The sequence below is a fragment of the Rosa chinensis genome, chromosome 6 (genome assembly GCF_002994745.2).
Source record: "Rosa chinensis cultivar Old Blush chromosome 6, RchiOBHm-V2, whole genome shotgun sequence".
Taxonomy (NCBI): domain Eukaryota; kingdom Viridiplantae; phylum Streptophyta; class Magnoliopsida; order Rosales; family Rosaceae; genus Rosa; species Rosa chinensis.
The window spans coordinates 69,141,187-69,162,535 of record NC_037093.1 but is presented as its reverse complement, the minus strand read 5'-3'; the positions used below and the strand labels follow the sequence as shown (position 1 = coordinate 69,162,535).

Genomic DNA, 21,349 nt, shown 5'->3' with positions numbered 1-21,349 from the left:
CTAAGACTAGCTTCAAAATTAAGATAAGGTCTTATATATTACAATAATTAAGCTTATCTAACCCAATATGTGGTTAGAAATTAGCAGTCATTAACTAGATTAAAACTGAGATAACTTAATTAGCAAGCAAATAATAATACAAAAGTAGAGGCATCAACAACTAAGTGGAAAGTAAAAAATCTCAGTACTCCCAACTCATACAGGATGGGTGGGAGAATAGGTGGGAGGATCTCTGATCACTAAAGAAACCAACCAGGTCCATATGGCCCTCCAGTACCAGCAAAAAGTCATGAAGAATGAAACAGTAGCGCACACCCCAACGTCCGTCCATATCACCAATGGCCGAAACGGCCAAGGCGTGGTCGTGTATACTGACCAACCGAAAAGGGATACGAACAATAAAAGAAGAACTGACAGCCAACGACAGTTAGGAGTACCTCGGATCGTCCGGAAAATGAGAAGCAGGCCTATAGTAAAGGCAGCGGCCACCATCCCTCCAAAGATGATGAACGGTATGGGAATGCAGTCATCACAACTCAGGCTCTCATCAGTGCCGGTGCAGACACACTTCTCGAACTGTGTCGAACGAGAGAATAGAGCGTCAGTTGGCTTTGCAAAAAACTGCAAAGCCGTAGTGACCACCAAGCTAATCACTGCGAGCCCCTCGCCCAAGAATGAATGACGACTGCGATCACAAACAAAACAAAATGAATTTATATTAGGTAACAAAATCTTAAAAGTTTGCCCTTTACCCTACAGTCAAGTCAAACACAAAGGTTAAGATTTAAACTCAATAATATATAAAGAAATAGGTTCTAGGCGGTTTTGTATTTTTAATTTTAGTTTTATTTTGTAACATATAAATAAGAATATAAAAATAATTAATATAGTTAAAAATAATCAAGATACTCAAAATATGAATATTGTGAACCAATATCTCACAATTGTCGAAATGTAGTGATCAAGGAATAGTATATAGGCTTGTAATGATCAAGTCCAACTGTCCAACATGCAAAAGACACTCAAAAAAAAAAAAAAAAACATGCAAAAGACAAAACAACAGAGTGAATCAAATATCACTTGATCACTACCACACATCACAATTCCAAACCATGTCATCATTCATAATTAACTCTCGAATTGCACTTCCCAGTTTCTATCCCTGGGCTCATCATCCTTCATCAACACCACAAACTCAGTCCTTCCACTCACCGATGCCGGTTTCAACATGCTCTTCGTCTCCTTCTTTTCATCATCAATCATACACTACCTACAGCTAATACTAATACAGCATCTAACCAAACTGAACAATTTAATGAAAACAGGATCAAACATGGCATCATAAATTCAAGTTGCATCAAAACACTCAAACAAACACAAAGCATGCAAAATAAAAACAGGCACACAAATAGCAGCAAAATTTTCTTCCATTCAAATTATTGCAAATCAATGGTACACTGAACTGCAATTCTGATACATCCGCCGCACACACCAGTAAGCTAACCTCACCAGAATCTTTAATGTATACAAAAAATGGGTCAGTTAGATCCCAAAATTCCGCTGCCAAAATTCTAAACATCTTAGCCATACTAAGAACAACTTTTTTGTTCTCGGACTAGTACGAGAAAAGTGTATCAAATACACAATACCCATACCAGATCCATACCGTACCCAATTATCTATACCAATACCTGGACCCAATACTAGATTCAAATACTCATACCATATACTCATACCATATACCATATACTGTCAGTATACCAATACTAGATTCAATTATCTATACCAATACCTGGACCCAATGTCCCAATACTAGATTCAAATACTCATACCAATACCGTACCCAATTATCTATACCAATACCTGGACCCAATACTAGATTCAATTATCTATACCAAAACCTGGACCCAATACTAGATTCAAATACTCATAGCATATACTCGTACCATATACCATATACTGTCAGTATAATCGCCCGTCTATTTTAAAGTAGACTACATGATGAAAGTCATGAAATTTACCTCGCTGAGGCAGCTGGGACTACGGTGGAGGCAGCCGGGACATCGGCGGAGGCAGCGGAGACGACGGCGGAGGCGGGGGGACCTGAGCTTGACGGTGCAGGTGGGGGGATCGATCGATGAGAGAGGTGAGGATGAGCTCGAGAGATGAAGAGAGAGAGAGAGGTGCAGAATAGAAGCTAGAGGGGGAGACAGCGGCGGAGGCAGCGGGGACATCGGGGAAGGCAGCGGAGACAACGGCGGAGGCAGCCGGGACATCGGCGGAGGCGGCGGGGACAATGGTGGAGGGGGAGACATCGGCCGAGACGGGGACAATGCAGGAGGCTTGGGAGCCGGCGGAGGCGGGGGGGACCTGACTTTGAACTTCCATGGAGGGAGGGTGAGGGGATCGAGAGATGGAGAGAGAGTGAGAGAGAGAGATGCAGAAGATCGAGAAGCTACTTCAGCGGAAGAGAGAGAGTGAGAGATGAAGAAGAGAAGTGGAGACTTAATTAAAAGAGGGTGGCTCCCGCTCTTTTTTTCCGTTTTTGAAACTGTGTGTTTAATTAGTAATTGCCACTTTCGGGAATTGCATTTACTTTATTCTTTGATCTCTTAATTTATTCTGTTCTGTGTGTGTTTTTATTTTTATTTTTTTATACCATTTATTAAATTGGGTTGGTTGAGGAAAAATGGTGTAATAACGTACAATTAAGAACTCAAGGTGGTTATATTAAAGTTAATTAGTAAGATTTGTGTTGTTTGAGATGAGCATGTTTTCACATGCTACGTAGAATTATGTCGTGTTGGTAGTCTTGGTAAATTTTAACTAAAAACTAAAGTCGGTTAGATTAAATGTAATTAACATTTTATTCAAAAAAAAAATTATATATATATAATTACTAGTGATTTGAGACGTCTTTTTCAAGTGTCACAAATACGTAATCATGACTCATTGGCAATTATATTAGAAAAATTACTTTTGAGTTTAGTTCAATTAGTTCAAATGTTACACCTTTGCTAGGTACGTTACAGCCAACTTATGTTAGGTTTGGTCGATTTATAATAACATTTGTCATATTTTTCTTCTACTCTTCCTCTTCTTCTACCACTTCCTCTTCTTTTTCTTCTACCACTTCCTCTTCCTTGTTGTTGACATACAATTTTGAGACAGTATTTAATGCACCGATGCGCACTTTCACAAACAGAAATAAACGGTTGAATAACATCAAATATATTTTGTGTCGATTTACTTGTACTGTTGGTACAATAAGAATTTTCCCAGTTACAATAACCAAACTACTAACCTCTCCTTCATGAAAAGTGAAACTCATGTCACTAGTAATTAACCATCGAACATATATAAATTATAAACAAAATGATCCACGTCATTTATAATGTTCCTATTAACAATTAATATCGGATAGATAAAATTTGATCTTAAATTTTAGAGTGTGATAGAGAACGGTCGTATTAGAAGATAGGATTCACATTTGACATTATAAATCAAATTCCTATTTGAATATGATTCACATGTCTATGTACCGAATATTATAAATTTCCTGTGACTTCTCCTATGGATCAAATGGACACAGCCTGGGCCTAGTCCAAAGGTATTCTTGGAAGGAAAGTAAATTGCCGATGTCCCATTTTAGGAAATTGACAACGTTGCAATTCTGATCTCATTTTTGGATAACAGATAATTAGACACTTGAGAGAGTAGATGGGTTTACCTACAAGAAATTATTAGGTGGTTGAAGTGTGAAAGTTGCCTTAAATCGCTGGTTGAAGTGTTCATCGCCTCGAACCATACAAATTGTTAAATTGTCCAGAGCCAGAGATTCACGCGTAGTTAGTATAATCATCAAATCATTTATATAACATACAATGCCTCACCTCACTTTGCATTGCCTCGTAATTTTATTCACACTCGCCGAACCCTCTCAATCATCTGGCATCTGCATTTGAAGTTTGATTACACCCAGTACAAAACGCAGGTTTTAATTTTCTCCCATCTTCTCAAAGATTGCTTATTTTCTTGGTGATTTGGGACAGATTAGCAATCACCAGATTTCCTATGAAGTCACCTTTGGACTTATTGGACCAGAGGTATTCTTGGAAAGAAAGTAAATTGCCAGTTGCCAATGTGTCCCATTTTTTGACAACGTTGCCAAAATCTCAATCTTACGTGCATTTTTGGATCACAGCCCAGACACATAAAGATAGCTAGTAAAGTCCCAAATCCCAATTTAAGAATTTAACCAAATAATATCGTCAATGCTTCTTTCCATTTCCACCGACGTTCAGATAATGGAAGGAAACGCTGCAAAATTGGCAACACTCTCCACTCCACTGCTTGTTTTCCACCCTTATTTTATTTATACCATCACCAAGAGCATGATCAAAGTCCGCTATCGTTGAAGGAAGACAGTGATGTAACATCTCAACTGCATAGGGAAATCTAATAATATTACCTTATTATAGAAATCTCAATGGAAGGATCATCTACAAAAAAGGCATCAAGTCTCCATCTTGGATCCTTGCTTCGAATTCTTTCAGCCAGTAACCCAATCCACTTGTGGATATCTTGACTGCCGAGAGAAGATGTAATGATCCAAGCAACTGGTATTGCATTACGGGATGGGTCGAAAACAAGTAATGTCGACAAGGGATACTGTTAAGAGAGCCAAAAGTTACAACATCTAATAGTACAGCTAAGATCTCATGTAAAATGATGTTTTCAATAAGCACAGAGAAGAGGCTGCTGAGTATTCATCAAAAACAGCAAACTTTTTCTTTGTAAACAACAGACAAAGATTTGATAAAACAAAAACGGCTGACCAAAAGTACTGACAGTCAAAGATGTATAGTCATCAGATGACCTGAACCCAAACAACCATTGCAGTATTTTTGGAAGGAGGAAAGAGTATAGATTACATGTGCCACCAGCTCATCATGCAGGATAATGTTTCTGAATTTTATGAGAAGAGGCCATTACATGCAACTTTGTAGTTTTTAAAGTTGATTATGGAAGAACAAACAGTTTCAGGTAACATAATACAACATGTTTCTTAGATGGCTCTCGATCCTAAATAATAATTATTCTAAAAGTATTTTCCTTTTTTTTTTTTGGGTGGTGGTGGTGTGGTGTTTCCCAACCTCACATAATCCCAAATTATGTTATTCAATTTAAATTCCATACCATTTCAAAATCTTAGATAATTTGTACCTGCATGCAAATATTCTAAAACCATGGCCTTACTTAACTGCTGGGAATGTTTCTAGCATGGACATCAAACATCATGTAAATCTTGATAACTGTAACTAGAAAAAGCAATCAATATACCTTCAATTTCTTGAAGCCAAATCTTGAATGGAAAGCTACATAACTATTATGTCCATATTGGAGCATCTGCTGCAGCTGCCAATCTGTCTGCAGCTACCCAAAATTCTCAATCAAATTTCTGTGACATACAAAAGTAAAATAAGGTTTCCTACAAAAGTAAAACATGAAGATTCAAAGCAAATTGGAATCACCAACTGAAGTTGTAACAGAAAAGCATAAAAACAAGTTGAAAAGACTTTTGTGAGGTAAAAGCAATTAGAAAAAATTTACCTTGTGGTCATGGCCCTTCATGATTCTCCAACTCTGGAAATACTACTCCGCAAGTGAAATTTTCTTGGAAACTGAAAGACCCAGAAAGAAAGAAAGAAAGAAAGAAAGAGTAGCTGAGAAAAGAAAAAGAATACATACATGATGCATAGAGTTAGTTTGAAGGGGGAAGCATCAAGCATGGGAGAGTGATGCCATGCGAGAGAGGTCTTCCAGCTTTCAATGGAGTTTCAGTCTTTTCCTTTTGGGCTTTCTTTGGGCCTGATCTGGCACCAGACCCGAACCATAATCACAAAGCCCAATCTTATATATTCCTCTATTCTTATGATTTCCTTTATAAATAGTTCTATTAGATTAAAATATACTAGTCTGCAATCACATGCTCTGCATGTGTAAGAAAAATTTTAATTGTAAAAAAAAAAGAGTTATCTGCAAAAGAAAATAGATTTAGTGGGTAGTTATTGCAGAGAGAAAATAGTGGGAGAAAAAATGGGAGGTTGTGAGATAATTTCTTTTCAATTTTCTTAATAAAATCTATTTTATAATTTTCCTATTTACCCTTGTGATTTAAAAGTTTGACTTAAAAGTTCTTTTCAAAATCCTTATTCTAAAACAGTAAATGACAAAAACAAAAACAAGAGCAAAAGAAATTCGTGTGCATTGCTTTCAAGTTTTCAACCAACCACTATACTCAGTATTTAGTAGCAACTAATTTTCAAAATCTCATTCTTAAAAGAAATCATTAATGGAACACCTTACATGTTAACCAACGCAGCCGAAAACCAAACAGTTTACTTAAAAGTTCTTTTCAATGACCTTCTAAAAAAGTAAATGGCAATGATGAAAACTTCCACAATTATAAGGGTGAAAGCATTAAAAACATACCTCCGCAGTGTCACAGCTGAGATAGAGAGAGAGAGAGAGAGAGAGAGACTTGAATGCCAAAGCATTTAGAAGTTTGCCATGCGAAGTCTGACTGTACAAGTATTAACGCACATTAGCTTAACATCCTCAGTGAAAGCCTGGGCATATAAGAATCTCCTTTGGATGGCCTAATCAAGGGAGAGGAGGGAAAACTATACTGTCTGCTACATGAGAGTTAATCTCTGAAGGTAACGACTGGAGCAACCCACTATTGGATAAATCTTCCAAGCCTTTGATGTCCTGTTGCAAGCGAGTTGCATGTAATAAGCATGATCAAGAACTACAGGATCATCTGGGGGATTTTGTAGAAGGGTAAGCAAAGCCTGGCTATAAACTTGGGCAGCCAATAAAGGTCTCGCAACCTGCCGACTTTTACACAAGATTGCCACCTTGATGATATGCTTACAGAGATTCCCCAGCATCGACGAAGGGCAATCACACAAAGAGAATTCTGAACCAGGGTTCCAGATCGTGTACGCCACGCTTCTGTCTGATTGTGAGATGACTTTTGCATACTGTAGATTTTGCTCATCAATTATGACATCAACATCTAGGATCTGCAAAGCCTGATACCAAGAATTGGTTAAGAAAGACCTGTCCCTCAGATTTTCAAAACACCCAGTCTCTACGCTATATTGGTCCAACCAATAGGATGATTGGAATTCAGTTGTAAGTGTGTGGATTAACCAGTCAACTCTTGACCAGAAGCTAGAATATTGCTCATTGAAAAGCTTGGATTTCAACCTTAAATGATAGGACTCAACTGCAGCATTCGGCTCTGGACTGGCCACAGGAAGAGACCTTATACCATTGACCCACAACTCTGCACAGCAACAGCATATGTCATAATGCTAATACCAATGTTTCAAATAACAATACAATGCCGGTTCCTATGTGGCTTGTTGGTTTCAGGTTACTTTCTAAATCCATGAACGTTCTAGGTTCAACCGGTAACCAGATTCTAACAAAACATGCAACAACCTAGTTCACATATCATCAACCATAACCCTCCTTCCACTGGGCTTGGGACAGGTGATGTAAAATGTGAAGGCACCCAAAAAACAGATTTGAAAAACAAAAGTCAACAGTCTCATGAAGTTAAGTTAAGGCATTGGTCCTTTGACAGAATTCAGGTATGCCAGCCTGGCTAAAAGAAAATATGTATTCTTTGATGCATTAGAAGGTCAAAGCATAAATGAGGAACTACCTATATTTGGTAACCATCGCCTCTTAAAGTAATCCATAAAAGCACATTGATCAACAAATACTTGCAGAAACTCTTCAACTGCATCCATAGCATTTGGCCCACTTCTTGTACAATACAACAGCCAACCTAAGTACTTAAACATCTCTCGCTGCACATCAAGGTTTCTGCATGTCTTTAAAAGGCTTCTTATCCAAGCACGCCGAACATGCCAGATGCATAATAAAACCCGGCATTGAAAAGCCTCTCTGCCAATTGAGAAAGAAACACAGTGAGCTTTCAATTTTAAACCAATATTTTATGAGACAACTGCATAGGGAAGTCTACTAATATTACCTTATTATAGAAATCTCAACGGAAGGATCATCTACAAAAAAGGCATCGAGTCTCCATCTTGGATCCTTGGTTCGAATTCTTTCAGCCAGTAACCCAATCCACTTGTGGATATCTTGACTGCCGAGAGAAGATGTAATGATCCAAGCAACTGGTATTGCATTACGGGATGGGTCGAAAACAAGTAATGTTGACAAGGGATACTGTTAAGAGAGCCAAAAGTTACAACATCTAATAGTACAGCTAAGACCTCAGGTAAAATGATGTTTTCAATAAGCACAGAGAGGAGGCTGCTGAGTATTCATCAAAAACAGCAAACTTTTTCTTTATAAACAACAGACAAAGATTTGATAAAACAAAAACGGCTGACCAAAAGTACTAACAGTCAAAGATGTATACTCACCAGATGACCTGAACCCAAACCACCATTGCAGTATTTTTGGAAGGAGGAAAGAGTATAGATTACATGTGCCACCAGCTCATCATGCAGGATAATGTTTCTGAATTTTATGAGAAGAGGCCATTACATGCAACTTTGTAGTTTTTAAAGTTGATTATGGAAGAATAAACAGTTTCAGCCTTTCAGGTAACATAATACTACATGTTTCTGACTTAGATGCCTCTTGATCCTAAATACCTTCATAATTATTCTAGAAGTATTTTCCTTTTTTTTTTTTTTGGGTGGTTGTGGTGTGTTGGGGGTGTTTCCCAACCTCACATAATCCCAAATTATGTTATTCAATTTAAATTCCATACCATTTCAAAATCTTAGATAATTTGTACCTGCATGCAAATATTCTAACACCATGGCCTTACTTAACTGCTGGGAATGTTTCTAGCATGGACATCAAACATCATGTAAATCTTGATATATGTAACTAGAGAAAGCAATCAACATACCTTCAATTTCTTGAAGCCAAATCTTGAATGGAAAGCTACATAAGTATTATGTCCATATTGGAGCATCTGCTGCAGCTGCCAATCTGTCTGCAGCTACCCAAAATTCACAATCAAATTTCTGTGACATACAAAAGTAAAATAAGGTTTCCTTCAATCCTCTAACTCTATATAAAAAAAAGTAAAACATGAAGATTCAAAGCAAATTGGAATCACCAACTGAAGTTGTAACAGAAAAGCATAAAAACAAGTTGAAAAGACTTTTGTGAGGTAAAAGCAATTAGAAAAAATTTACCTTGTGGTCATGGCCCTTCATGATTCTCCAACTCTGGAAATACTACTCCGCAAGTGAAATTTTCTTGGAAACTGAAAGACCCAGAAAGAAAGAAAGAGTAGCTGAGAAAAGAAAAAGAATACATACATGATACATAGAGTTAGTTTGAAGAGGGAAGCATCAAGCATGGGAGAGTGATGCCATGCGAGAGAGGTCTTCCAGCTTTCAATGGAGCTTCAGTCTTTTCCTTTTGGGCTTTCTTTGGGCCTGATCTGGCACCAGACCCGAACCTTAATCACAAAGCCCAATCTTATATATTCCTCTATTCTTATGATTTCCTTTATAAATTAGTTCTATTAGATTAAAATAAATAAATATATATATATATATATATATATATATATATATGAAACTAGCACCAATAAATTAGTTCTATTAGATTAAAATAAATATATAAATAAATAAATAAATATATATATATATATATGAAACTAGCACCAATTATGAGACATGCACAATTCAGCTCATTGTAACCCTCCAAGGCTCCGAAGAATATGCAACCTAAGCCAACAACTTTCGGCTACGGAATTTCAATACTAGTGAGTATAGTGTACGTTTCCTACTGCCTCAAGTCATTATATTAATTAACTACTTTGTTTCCTCCACTTTTTGCGTCTTCTGGTCTTGACAGAAGCAAGCAAATCCAACCATTTCCGATAAGCACTCAATTGGTATATTGCAATTGCCACCATTTATTTTCACCCTAGCTAGCTATTTGTTAGGAAACAGTACGTACTTTTTTGCAGACTTGCAGTGGTCATTAGGTTTGGAATTCAAAAACCCTGAATCAAAATGTGACCCTAGCTCCCACCTGAAAAGTTTTGATGTGCATGCAATGAGTCAAATGATGAGTTGACAAGATAACTGATCAAGATCAACTACTTGATTATGGGCCGGGAATGACAGAATTCAATTCATGATGCACATCCCCATTACCGTACCAGAGTTTTTTTTTTTTCGAAACCTGAACTGAAACGTAAACACAGTAAAGCAGCTTCGATTTACAAAAATTGACACGCATCGACAAACACAATGTGAACATAGCTCACAACAGAACATATGTTGCCGACTCTACCAACAAATTAAAGCACATTTTAATTTTTGTTTATTTAATTAAAAGACATCAGGATGGAAACGTCCAAGCATGGAGTTGCCTTGCTGTGCCTGCTTCAGATGCATTGTCAAGGCATAGTGTTGTTGTGCTCAAGTGTCCTCAACTGCTCCTGATATTAAGTTACTAACTACTTCAGATGCTGGCCGGAATTCTTGGCTTCTGGCCTCATACTCTTTCTAACGTTCATGCTGGATACGATAGACACAGCACATTTGAGGACGGATCGAATTTTCCCATATCAGTCCTTCAATTTGTTCTTTCAGCAGAATATATATATATTCTCCTTTTGAAAATTTTGGGCTCCCTCCGCACCAGAACGTGAACTGATGGATTTCTCTAAAACCTCTAGCACTTTTCCAATCCGCACCAGAGGTTCAAGTACTCGATCTTTGCACTATTAGCATGAATTTATAATCCTTGATTCCTTTTTTTCTTGGGATTTTGTCCATTTACCCCATTTTTAGAGATTTTTTTTTTCTTCTTTTGAGAATGTTGTATTTTTGGGAAATATGTTCTTAAATACCAATAATTTTTTTTTTCCGTTAATAATCTCTTATCCTTAAATAAGTTAAATAACTAACATTCTTTTTCGTTAATTATTTGTGTTAGATTTGTATGAAAGAGTATTCAGTGCACGGACGTGTACTTATACCAATAAGAATGGACGGTTAGATAACATCAAGTATATTTTTTGGTTATTAAAACGAAAATACTTATAAATATCAATGACTTAGATCTGCTGGATTTACTAGTTTACTTGCACCCCAGCTGCATAGAAAAATTTTCTGATTTGTATTACCATAAATAATCAAGATGATTCTTCTACTTGAACTTACCATAAATAATCAAGATGATTCTTCTACTTGAATTACTTGATTGAATATCAATAGCAATCATCATTAGCTATTAATAAAATAGGTTTGCTAGCCCAAGTACAAATTAATAATTTTCTTATTTGATAATTCTTAATTAATTATTAATAATCATTAATTACACCTTTGATCAAAAATCTGTTTGATAAACTATATATTAATCTTACAACCAAGTGTGGCTCAGATTAAGGCTTATGCTTGCCAGCAAATTTGATGGTTCACCGGTTTCCAGTTTCGTATGCGCCATTGCTTTTTCTTCTTTAGAAAATTACAAACAAGTGTCACTTTGAGACTTATATTAGTTATAAGGCCACCTAAATTGTTTTGTGCACATAAGGTCACTTGCCTCTTTAAATTATTTTTTCTCTGTCCATTTTACCCTTCTACCTAAGAAAACTAACCCAAATTGTTTTGTGCACATAAGGCCACCTAAATTGTTTTGTCTACTTGCCTCTTTAGGGTTTAGGGTTTAGGGTTTTACTTTAGGGTTTAGGGTTTAGGGTTTTATTTTTAGGGTTTAGGGTTTTATTTTTGTTGGGTTTAGGGTTTAGGGTTAGGGTTTAGGGTATAAAGGATGATTGTTAACTTTTTACTCTAGTGGCATTTATGTAAATATATTAATTTTTATATCTAAAATTTAACACCTTTTTTATTCTAATGGCCTTATGAGGGAAAAAAATAGTTGGTGGCCTTATGGCTAAAAGAAGATTCAAATATGCACTTATATGTAATTAACTATTTCTTCTTTTGTTAGCATGAAAATAGTCAAAACAAACTACATATGTGTGAGGACAATGACAATATGTCAATGCGCACATATAGTTATTAGTTATTCTGGAAGTGATATAAGTTCATTTGCAAAGAAAATGATATAATCGATCATATAATTCAGAACATATATATATAAGATTTAATACAAACTCATATATTGCAATCCGTTTAAGATTTTACACCATTGCACCGTATACTTCGAGAGTGCAACATGTAAAGCAAAGAGATCTTACCTAGTCTCTAATTAGTATGAGCTTACTCGCAAATATGCCTTTAATTTGCTAACTATCGTTTGATCTTCTGTACGTTATTTCCCATGCTAATCAATACTTAACCAGAGCTGCTTAACTTAATTTAACATATTTGATTCTTTCATTCCACCTTTCTATATTCCCAGATTGACAAAATTTTGATGAATGGCGACACCCACTCAATCTGGTAAGTGATGCTTTTGTGATGGAAGATAAGAATGATCATAAGCCTATAACTATTATAATCAAAAGTTGTTGTGCTGATTGAATCTGATAGTGGTGGTAATTAAAGAAACTTGGAATGCGAGGGTTATGGGTTTGTAAAGCAATCAGTAAATTGATTAGAGATTGGTAATGATAAACTTTTTTTTTTGGGGGGGGGGGGGGGGGGCGGCGCGGGGGATGTTGTTATGGTGAGACAGGTGAGTGGTTGCAGAACTGTAGAAGATTATGACTATGGCAGTTGGCAGATATCTGTGAGTGGTTTGGAATGTTCTTGATCATTTTGGTGCATAAGCATGCGCCATTGTAAGTAGCTATGGCATCTACACAAGTACAATTAATTATGCTAAGGGTGATGATGCATGGTAGTACTATTAAGAGATATAGAATGAGAGAACTGGTATCATACATATTTGAATTGTTAGAACCAATCAGTATCAGTATATATGAACAGTAACAATATATATATATATATATATATATATATATTTATATACCATTTGTGGTTAGAGATGGAGTAGCTCCATCCCATTTGTGTTTGCAACTGTATTGTAATTATGCAATGTTGATTTACGTTAGACTTGTGGGTTGAAACTTGAAAACCTTGAAAGATCACTAATACATTAAATTCCACAGGGTTTTTGGACGATCAATTAATCAAGTACTAGTGATAGACATGATGTACGTTCGAAAGGTACGTACGTCCAATTACATTGTCAGTTGAAAAACTAAGGTCATCGACGGTGATAGAATCAATTACAAAGTCATATCGAGATTCCCTGGTCCATAAAAACTAGCTAGCATTGAAGATTTCTGTGTGAGTGAGTGCCCCATTGAACTTTGGGAAGCTAACTAATTTAAGCAAAAACTACTATGATCATAGTAGTTTTTATTTTCTTTCTATCTATTAATTATCATAAAGCAATATGAACAATCATAAGAATTTTGTAATGCGTAGTTTATAACAATATTAAAAGTTATTAAACATATTCCAACTATAGTTCCTTTTCTAATATGGATGTCTTTTTAGTCATTTCATATACTCATATAATCTGATTTTAAATGTAGAAAAATTTCAATGTGTATTAAGTATGTAGGGATGTGTTAATAAAATTTCTCTAAATAAAATGATCAAAAAGATAATATATATCATAAAATGAAGTATAGTTGGAAAATTTCTTTTCTTATTGCACATGTTGTTGTTGTTGTTGTTTTTTTTTTTTTTTTTTTTTTTTTCAGAATGAAAAACTTTTTATTCCAAAATAACAAGATTACAAAGTTGGGAACGACAAGTGGTGGACATAAGTTCCCCACTCTCCTCCCTAAAAACAACCCTAGTTAAGGGTCTGTCAACCACAGTGACATCCATGAGCCGAATGGGCCCAACCCCTAACCAAACTAATCGCCCCTCAATTCGGGCTACAATATAAGACCACTTCCGAGAGTCATGATAAATCCTAGCAGCCAACATTACAAACAGCCACTTCCCCTTCATCAACACCGTGTCCCAAATCATCCAGACCACGTGCAAGAGCAAGTCACTACCACATTGACAACAAGAAAACACTGAGAGAGATACATGTAGTCCCCGGAAATAACGCCATATCAATGGCACCTCATCCACACTGTTCCAGGAGTAAAAGTACCTCCTCATAGCCAACCTCAAGACAAAAATTACTACCTTCAACACCATGACCCAAAACCGCCAGATCATGTGCAAGAGCTTTTCCTCATTACTTTGACCACAAAAAAGTACTAATAGTAAATTGAGTCGTTGTGAATGAACTGATACAACTACCATACCAAGACCCCAATACCCTAGCTCGATAGAGTAGGGACTTATTAGACTACACCAAAAAACTAAACCAAAAAAGAAAACCCTAATAAAACATGAAAAGAAACCACCACAACCCGCTTCACTTCTCCAATCGGCCAACATCAATCCTCCGATAACAACCATCGCCGGTCTGAAACCAACCCACATAGGTTCCCTAGCATCAATCACAAACCGCCACTCTATCCAGCAGCCAATCCATAGGCTCCACTTCCTCTCCTAACACCTGCGATCAACCCTTATCCACCAGCCCATGTCTCCACCGCCGAGAAGAGGGCGGTCACCATTACCACTCCATCCCACTGGGCCAGATCCATGTAGGACTTGCTGCCCCACTGATGAAACAATCTACCTCAAGGCAGAGACTAAAACTGCGCGATCGGAGGCTAGAAGGCATGATCTTCCACCCAGCCATCAGCTTAGAATGAGGCGGCGCAATTGAGTCCTCCTTCCCGTCGACGTCGTCATTGGATGTGAGAGCCAACCAATTTCAGAAACGTTCAGACTTGTGCAGTGTCTCCCTCCCTGAGAAAGCCAGAACATCCAAAGAAATTGCAGCCCGTCCGGCTGCACCCACCACGCACCGACGAGGCATAGTACCATCGTTGACACGGGGGGTCGCCGGACAAGCCCCCAAGAATCTATTGCCTCGCTCAAACCCTAGCACTCCGCATTTTCCTCCCTAGCCTAAATTTATTTCTAAGGTTTATTTGGAAGATTTATCATACTAGTTTTTATTTGAGCTTTTTACCAATAACTACAAAATAACACTACTATTTACCAATAGTAGAGTCTAAAACTAATATCTCATGCGGCCAATTATTGAAACAGGCTGTCAGCCCATCTTAAAGCAAAACACTCAAATATTACAAAAATTACCAAACATGCCACTCTCCCAAAATCAGAAAGATTCCAAAATTGAAACAGTCCCAAAATCCAGATCCCCAAATCAATGGCATTAAATGTTTTAAAACATATCGCTTTATTCCCATTTTTTAGTCCTTTTTTTCTTCTGAAAGTTATGATTAGTCAATTTATTATCTAACATAAAACATCACAGATATTGAATTTTGTAATTGTTAATTTGTTTAACCATCCAATGACAACTTCATAGTTCCAGCATTGTAGAGAAACTACTGATACAGTTTTGGTTGAATGTTGACTCAAATTTTTATACTTGATCAATAGGTTGTTTGGTGGATGAGAACTCAAATAATACAAAATCTATTTCTAAGGATCTATTTGAAGGGAACAATAATAAATCCTTATGGATTTCCCAATAACTAAGACAAGTAATTAATATGGTCAATTATATATATTAAACGGTAGGTATATTGAGTAAGGAGTGTGTATTTAAAACTTCTCTATTAGAAAATGAAATATGAAATGAAATTTCTTTTCTTATTCGGCAGACACACACACACACACGCATATATCAAATAAAAATACCAATCTGGGGTCATATCAAATTCAAAATCAACATTTAATCTTTCATTTTAAACAACCAAATCAATCTTCTTAATTGAATACCTTTTGTACATACCAGTACGTATTTGGACCCATCACATAGACTTCATATCATCACTACAGTTCGGTAAGCCACTGAGAGGATAGCCCAAGACCATAGGCTGGTACCCAGCATAGTGGTGTCCATAAGGGACAACACCGGAGGTTGCAATAGGTACCACCAAGTTGGGAATGGCTTCCCAAAGTATGCACCAGAATCTGCATCAGAGCGTATAACCCGAGGAGTGAGGGATTGCGTCCCATATCAAAGAAAAGGGAAACCTCTTCCCTTGTCAAGAGTATATATGTCAAGTTCAACTACCTCCAATAAAGGTAACAACTCCTTGTCTTTGACTATTGCTCTGTCAAATTACATACATAACTCTACTTAAGCATTAGAGAGGTATAAACTGACAAGTTCGGTCTGTCCCTCTGACATTGTGTATTTCCTTTGATAGGGATACAGAGCCATTTCTATACTTGCCTATGGGTACCGCATTCTATCAAGCTAGACCAGAGAAACAAACAAAACATTGACGCCATTTATGGGAACTCATGTAACACCACTGACTTGACACCATAGCTTAGCAAGAAGAGGCAGGAGGCGCCGAGAGAAATGTTGCCCGAGCACTCACCTTCTCCACAGGAACATATGGCAGGGAGGTACCTAATGTCAAGATCAAAACCCACGATTGGGGAGCTCTGAATCCAACGGTAGGTGACATTTCCTCACTGTTACAAGACCTTCCTGACCCTGTTACAGAAATTAAAGCCATACAGGTTGAGATTCTGGCTTTCCAGGAACAAAGCCATGTCGACCGGGAGTAGCAGAGGATTGATCGGAGACAAACCTCATCTCTTAACAAAGGTTACAATAGCTGGATGACAAGATTACAGCGCTGGCTCGCGCACTTGGCAGAAGGCAGCAACAAAATGAGGCCCTCGCTCGAGCTCTCGCTCTGGCACCACAACCTACTACACCGGCGGCATCAACATCAGTACCCACCATCGAAGGGAGTACAAATGCCACTCCGCCCCTCATCAATACGACTGGCCATAGAATGATGCACATGCCTGTCGAGCTCCACCCAGAGATCCTAAGAGGAATGCCTCCACCACCTTCTCCAAGGAGAGACGCACAAGTTATACCACCAGCAACTGACCCCAATACTATACTTTTAATCCAAAATGAGCTAATCGCTCGCTGCCCTTTAAGCTAGGGTTGAGGCCAGCAAGAGTCGGGAAGCATGGCGTCCTTTTACCACCTATGAGGACAGGATTGGACCTTTTACTCCAACGGTTCGAAATGCGGAACGATCAGATGCAACCAAATCACCCAAGATCTATTACACCGGAACTAGTGACCCTTACCAACACCTATATCTTTTTGCTCACAAACGAGTGCCAAGGGTTATTCTGATGAGGTATGTTGCAACATGTTCTAGGAAACACTCTTTAGGGAAGCTTTAAGTTGGTTCTACGAGCTGTCGGCCAGCTCGGTGGGATCATTCAAAGAGCTAGCAGACAAGTTTGTTGCACGGTTCATTTTGCATAATGATGGGTTTCACACACCCACGGGGCTACTAAAGATACACCAAGAAGAATGTGAGACTCTAAAATCTTTTGTCAATAGGTGGCAAATGGCTACAACCAAGTGTCGGGATCTTAATAAGGAACTGGCTGAGATGGCTTTCAGGCAGAGATGTAGGCCAGGAAATTTCCTCTACGAGATCTACCACCATCTGCCAGCAAGCTATGATGAGTTAATGGCCATTGCCATTAGGCACGCACAAGCAGAATTTGAAACATACAATAGCGCTGCACCTGAAAAGAGAAAGGAAACCACACAAAACCATGTGCCGATGGCCAGGGAGGATTCCAAGAAGAAAGACTGTGTAATCTTAAATACATATATTTTGTGTTGGCCAGGGAGGATTTCAAGTCTTAACAAAATCAAACTTGTGTTTCTGTATTTAAAGTTACACTTATATTTTGTCTTCCAAAGAAGTTGTTCACTGTGTAATCTTAAATACATAACAGCATCATATGTAAACACATAGACCTATTTTGATACCTTGAAGCTTTTCTTGTCCAAAGACGTTGACTGTTTCATTGTATAACTGGTTTCTGATGGATATAGTATGATGATTAAGAACTTTAGAACATTGAGTTTTATGCTACAAAAGTGTTATTTAATGTTAATTCAGAATTCTATGTTTAATTTTGTGTTTTGCATTTTGTGACTGTTTTAAATGGCTTTTAATCTCTGTCTTATAAAGACCTTGTGCTTGAAACACATACTTTTGGATGAAATTTTGTGCACAGAAAGGAATTTTTACAGTAACTTATACAGAATTATTTTCTTTTGTTTTAGGACTTTTTGTTGTGACTCTAGGACATATTCAGATGCTTAATGGCTGGAACTTTAGAAAATGGAGAAACCAGGTTGAATTCTATTTGTCCATGCATCAAAACATGGATCTTTGTCTGATTGAGGAACAGCCTCTTGAGCTAGATTCTGAGAGTACTGATGAAGATAGGAGGTACTACAAAGAGTGGTATAAGTGCAATAGGCAGGCCAAAAATGTTACTAGGAGTACCATGTCAGACACTGTTAGAGGGTCGATAGTGGAACTTGAACTGGCTATGGATTTTCTAGAGGCTATAGCTGACAAATACAGGGAGAGTGACAAGGCAGAAGGGGCTAGGCTTTCCAAGAAGTTTAATGAGCTAAAGTATTCTGGAAATGGGAGTGTGAGAGAACATATTATGCAGCTGATTGAGATAAATGCTAGAGTGAGAGACCTAGATATGAGGGTTAAGGATGAACAGGTTGTGCGTGTGGTGCTTTGCTCTCTGCCTAACACATACAGTAACCTCAGGACCACTTACAATGCACAGGAAACTAAATGGGACCTTAATAAGTTGATCTCTATATGTGTGGATGAGGAGGATATAATTAAGAAGGAAAAAGAGCCAACTACTACAGTGAATCTTGTTGAGAAACCAAAATGGAAAAAGCAAAACAAGCTTAAAGTGAAGAAAACCACCAACACTAAAGTTACAGCAAAACCTGCATAAGCAAAGGCTGTGAAGCCATTTAAGTTTAAATGCTATTTTTGCAAGAAATTTGGGCATATGAAGAAAGAATGCAATGGTTTTAAGGCTTGGATGATTAAGAAGGGTGAGTCTTTTCCAAATTCTGTATTTTCCTTAGAAATTAATTTTATTAATGTAGCACCTCATTCTTATTGGATAGATTCAGGCTCACCAATACACATTACTACTTCCTTGCAGGGTTTAACAAACAAGAGGATACCAAAGAGAAGTGATGTCCAAGTCTGTGTAGGAAATAGGGCAAGGGTAGCTGTTAAAGCCATTGGAACTCTGAAGCTAGATTTAGGATTAGGGAAATTTATTTTTCTGGACAATGTCTATTATATTCCTTCTTAAAAAAGGAATTTGCTTTCAGTAGCTCTTTTAGTTAGAATTGGTTGCAAACTCATTATTGATTTCAGTGGAATAAAATTATTTCAGGGTTCTGAATATCTTGGTTGTGGTGTTTTTGTTCATGATTATTTGCAATTAAACTGTTCTGCTGCTAAACATGAAATATTGTTGATTGAAAATAATGAAAATGCCTTAAGAAACAACTCTACAGTAGGTGTTAAAAGAACTATCTTCAATAATAAATCTGCAAACTTGTGGCATAGAAGGTTAGGCCACATTTCGAAAGAGAGACTGAAAACACTTGTGAAAAATAAAACTTTACCTGATCTAAATGATTGTACTGAATGTTATAAAGGCAAGTTGACAAATTTCAGAAAGAAACAAGCTACAAGAAGTCAAAAGCTTTTAGAATTAATACATACAGATATTTATGGACCTTTTAAACATAAGATTATCTGTGAAAATGTATACTTCATCACATTTATAGATGATTTTTCTAGGTACTGCTACATTTATCTTTTATCAAAAAAATCACAGTCACTTCAAGTTTTTAAGATATTTAGAACTGAAGTGGAACTACAGTTAGAAAATAAAACTAAAGTAGTGAGATCTGATAGGGGATGGGAGTTTTATGGAAAGTATACAGAGGCAGGCCAACAAAAGGGACCTTTTGATTTATACCTTTAAGAACATGGCATTAAGACTCAGTATACAACCCCATACAGTCCCCAACAGAAAGGAGTAGTAGAAAGGAAAAACATAACTCTTTTAAATATGGTGAGGAGCATGATGTGCACCTCTGGTTTACCCATATTCTTATGGGGAGAAGCTTTAAGAACAGCAAATTACATTTGCAATAGGTCCCCTAGTAAATCAGTGGATAAGACACCATTTGAGCTATGGTGTGGTAGGCAGCCAAGCTTGCATCATTGCCATGTGTGGGGATGCAAAGCTGAGGCAAAGTTACCTAATGCATTAACACAGAAACTTGAGTCCAAAACTATGAGTTGTAATTTTATAGGTTATTGTGAGAAATCCAAGGGTTACAAATTTTATGCAGTTCATCACTTGCCTAGAATTTTTTAGACAAGTCAAGCAAAATTTCTAGATGAAGGAGTATGTAATACAAGCTTTGAGATCTTTCTTTAGAGTTCGATGAAATTACAGAAAATGAAAATTTGGAAATCTTTTTACCTATACTTTAGAATCAAGAAACAACTACTATTGCCACAAATAATGAATCCACATATCAAAATTTAGCAGAACCTATGGATTTACAGCCCCAAGTTGAGGAACCAACAGGTGAGTTGCCTGAAAACATGCCTTTAGAACAAGAACAACCAATCATACCAGAACCCCAACTTAGAAGGTCTCAGAGAGTCAAGAAACCCACTTTTGGAGGACATGACAGTGAGTATATTGTTTACCTGCAAGAACTCGATGAAAATCTTGCAGAGGATAATGATCCATCAAATTTTAAACAAGCTGAACTTGTAAAGAATGGCAAAAGGCAATGGAAGCTGAACTTGAATCCATGAGTCAAAATTCAGTGTGGGAACTGAATTTAAAGAATGGCAAAAGGCCATGGAAGCTGAACTTGAATCCATAAGTCAAAATTCAGTGTGGGAACTTGTAAAACCTGATCCAAATCACAAACCTATAGGGAGCAAATGGGTATTTAAGACCAAAAGAGATGCAAAGGGTAATATAGAAAGGTTTAAAGCTAGACTGGTAGCGAAAGGTTTCACACAAAAGGAGGGTGTTGACTACACAGAAACATTTTCTCTAGTTTCAACTAAAGATTCATTTAGAGTTATAATGGCTTTAGTAGCTCATTATAACATGGAGCTCCATCAAATGGATGTGAAAACAGCCTTTCTGAATGGAGATTTAGATGAAACAATTTACATGAAACAACCTGAAGGTTTTTTGAAACTTGGAAAAGAAAATCTTGTATGCAAACTCAAGAAATCAATTTATGGACTTAAGCAAGCTTCTAGACAGTGGTATAAGAAGTTTGATTTAGT

General features: G+C 37.1%; 3 protein-coding genes across 10 annotated transcripts; 1 reads left to right on the top strand and 2 right to left on the bottom strand.

Moving 5' to 3' along the window:
• Positions 1–2,040: 2,040 nt before the first annotated feature.
• Positions 2,041–2,388, bottom strand: LOC112171847 (uncharacterized protein DDB_G0284459-like). Its single transcript, XM_024308963.1, has one exon. The coding sequence runs from the start codon at positions 2,386–2,388 to the stop codon at positions 2,041–2,043; it is 348 nt and encodes a 115-aa protein (XP_024164731.1).
• A 1,387-nt stretch (positions 2,389–3,775) lies between these two features.
• LOC112169049 lies at positions 3,776–9,583 on the bottom strand. 8 transcript variants are annotated; one of them, XM_040507597.1, is made up of 9 exons: positions 9,264–9,579; positions 8,972–9,064; positions 8,075–8,274; positions 7,742–7,986; positions 6,496–7,357; positions 5,614–5,684; positions 5,344–5,461; positions 4,472–4,671; positions 3,776–4,365 (listed from the first exon to the last, which is right to left on the bottom strand). In XM_040507597.1, exons 1-5 carry the CDS (start codon positions 9,282–9,284, stop codon positions 6,699–6,701), a joined length of 1,218 nt encoding a protein of 405 aa, XP_040363531.1. In that variant the 5' UTR covers positions 9,285–9,579; the 3' UTR covers positions 3,776–4,365; positions 4,472–4,671; positions 5,344–5,461; positions 5,614–5,684; positions 6,496–6,698. The 8 variants fall into 8 exon arrangements, 6 of the variants coding, with proteins under 6 accessions (XP_040363531.1, XP_024161759.1, XP_024161756.1 ...); XR_005801048.1 differs by adding an exon at positions 8,475–8,571 and having other exon boundaries at positions 4,354–4,671; positions 8,972–9,089; positions 9,264–9,582; XR_005801049.1 differs by adding an exon at positions 8,475–8,571 and having other exon boundaries at positions 4,354–4,671; positions 8,972–9,058; positions 9,264–9,582.
• An 8,764-nt stretch (positions 9,584–18,347) lies between these two features.
• Positions 18,348–18,953, top strand: LOC112171846. The gene has a single exon (XM_024308962.1). It carries the CDS (start codon positions 18,348–18,350, stop codon positions 18,951–18,953), a length of 606 nt encoding a protein of 201 aa, XP_024164730.1.
• The last annotated feature ends 2,396 nt before the right edge of the window (positions 18,954–21,349 follow it).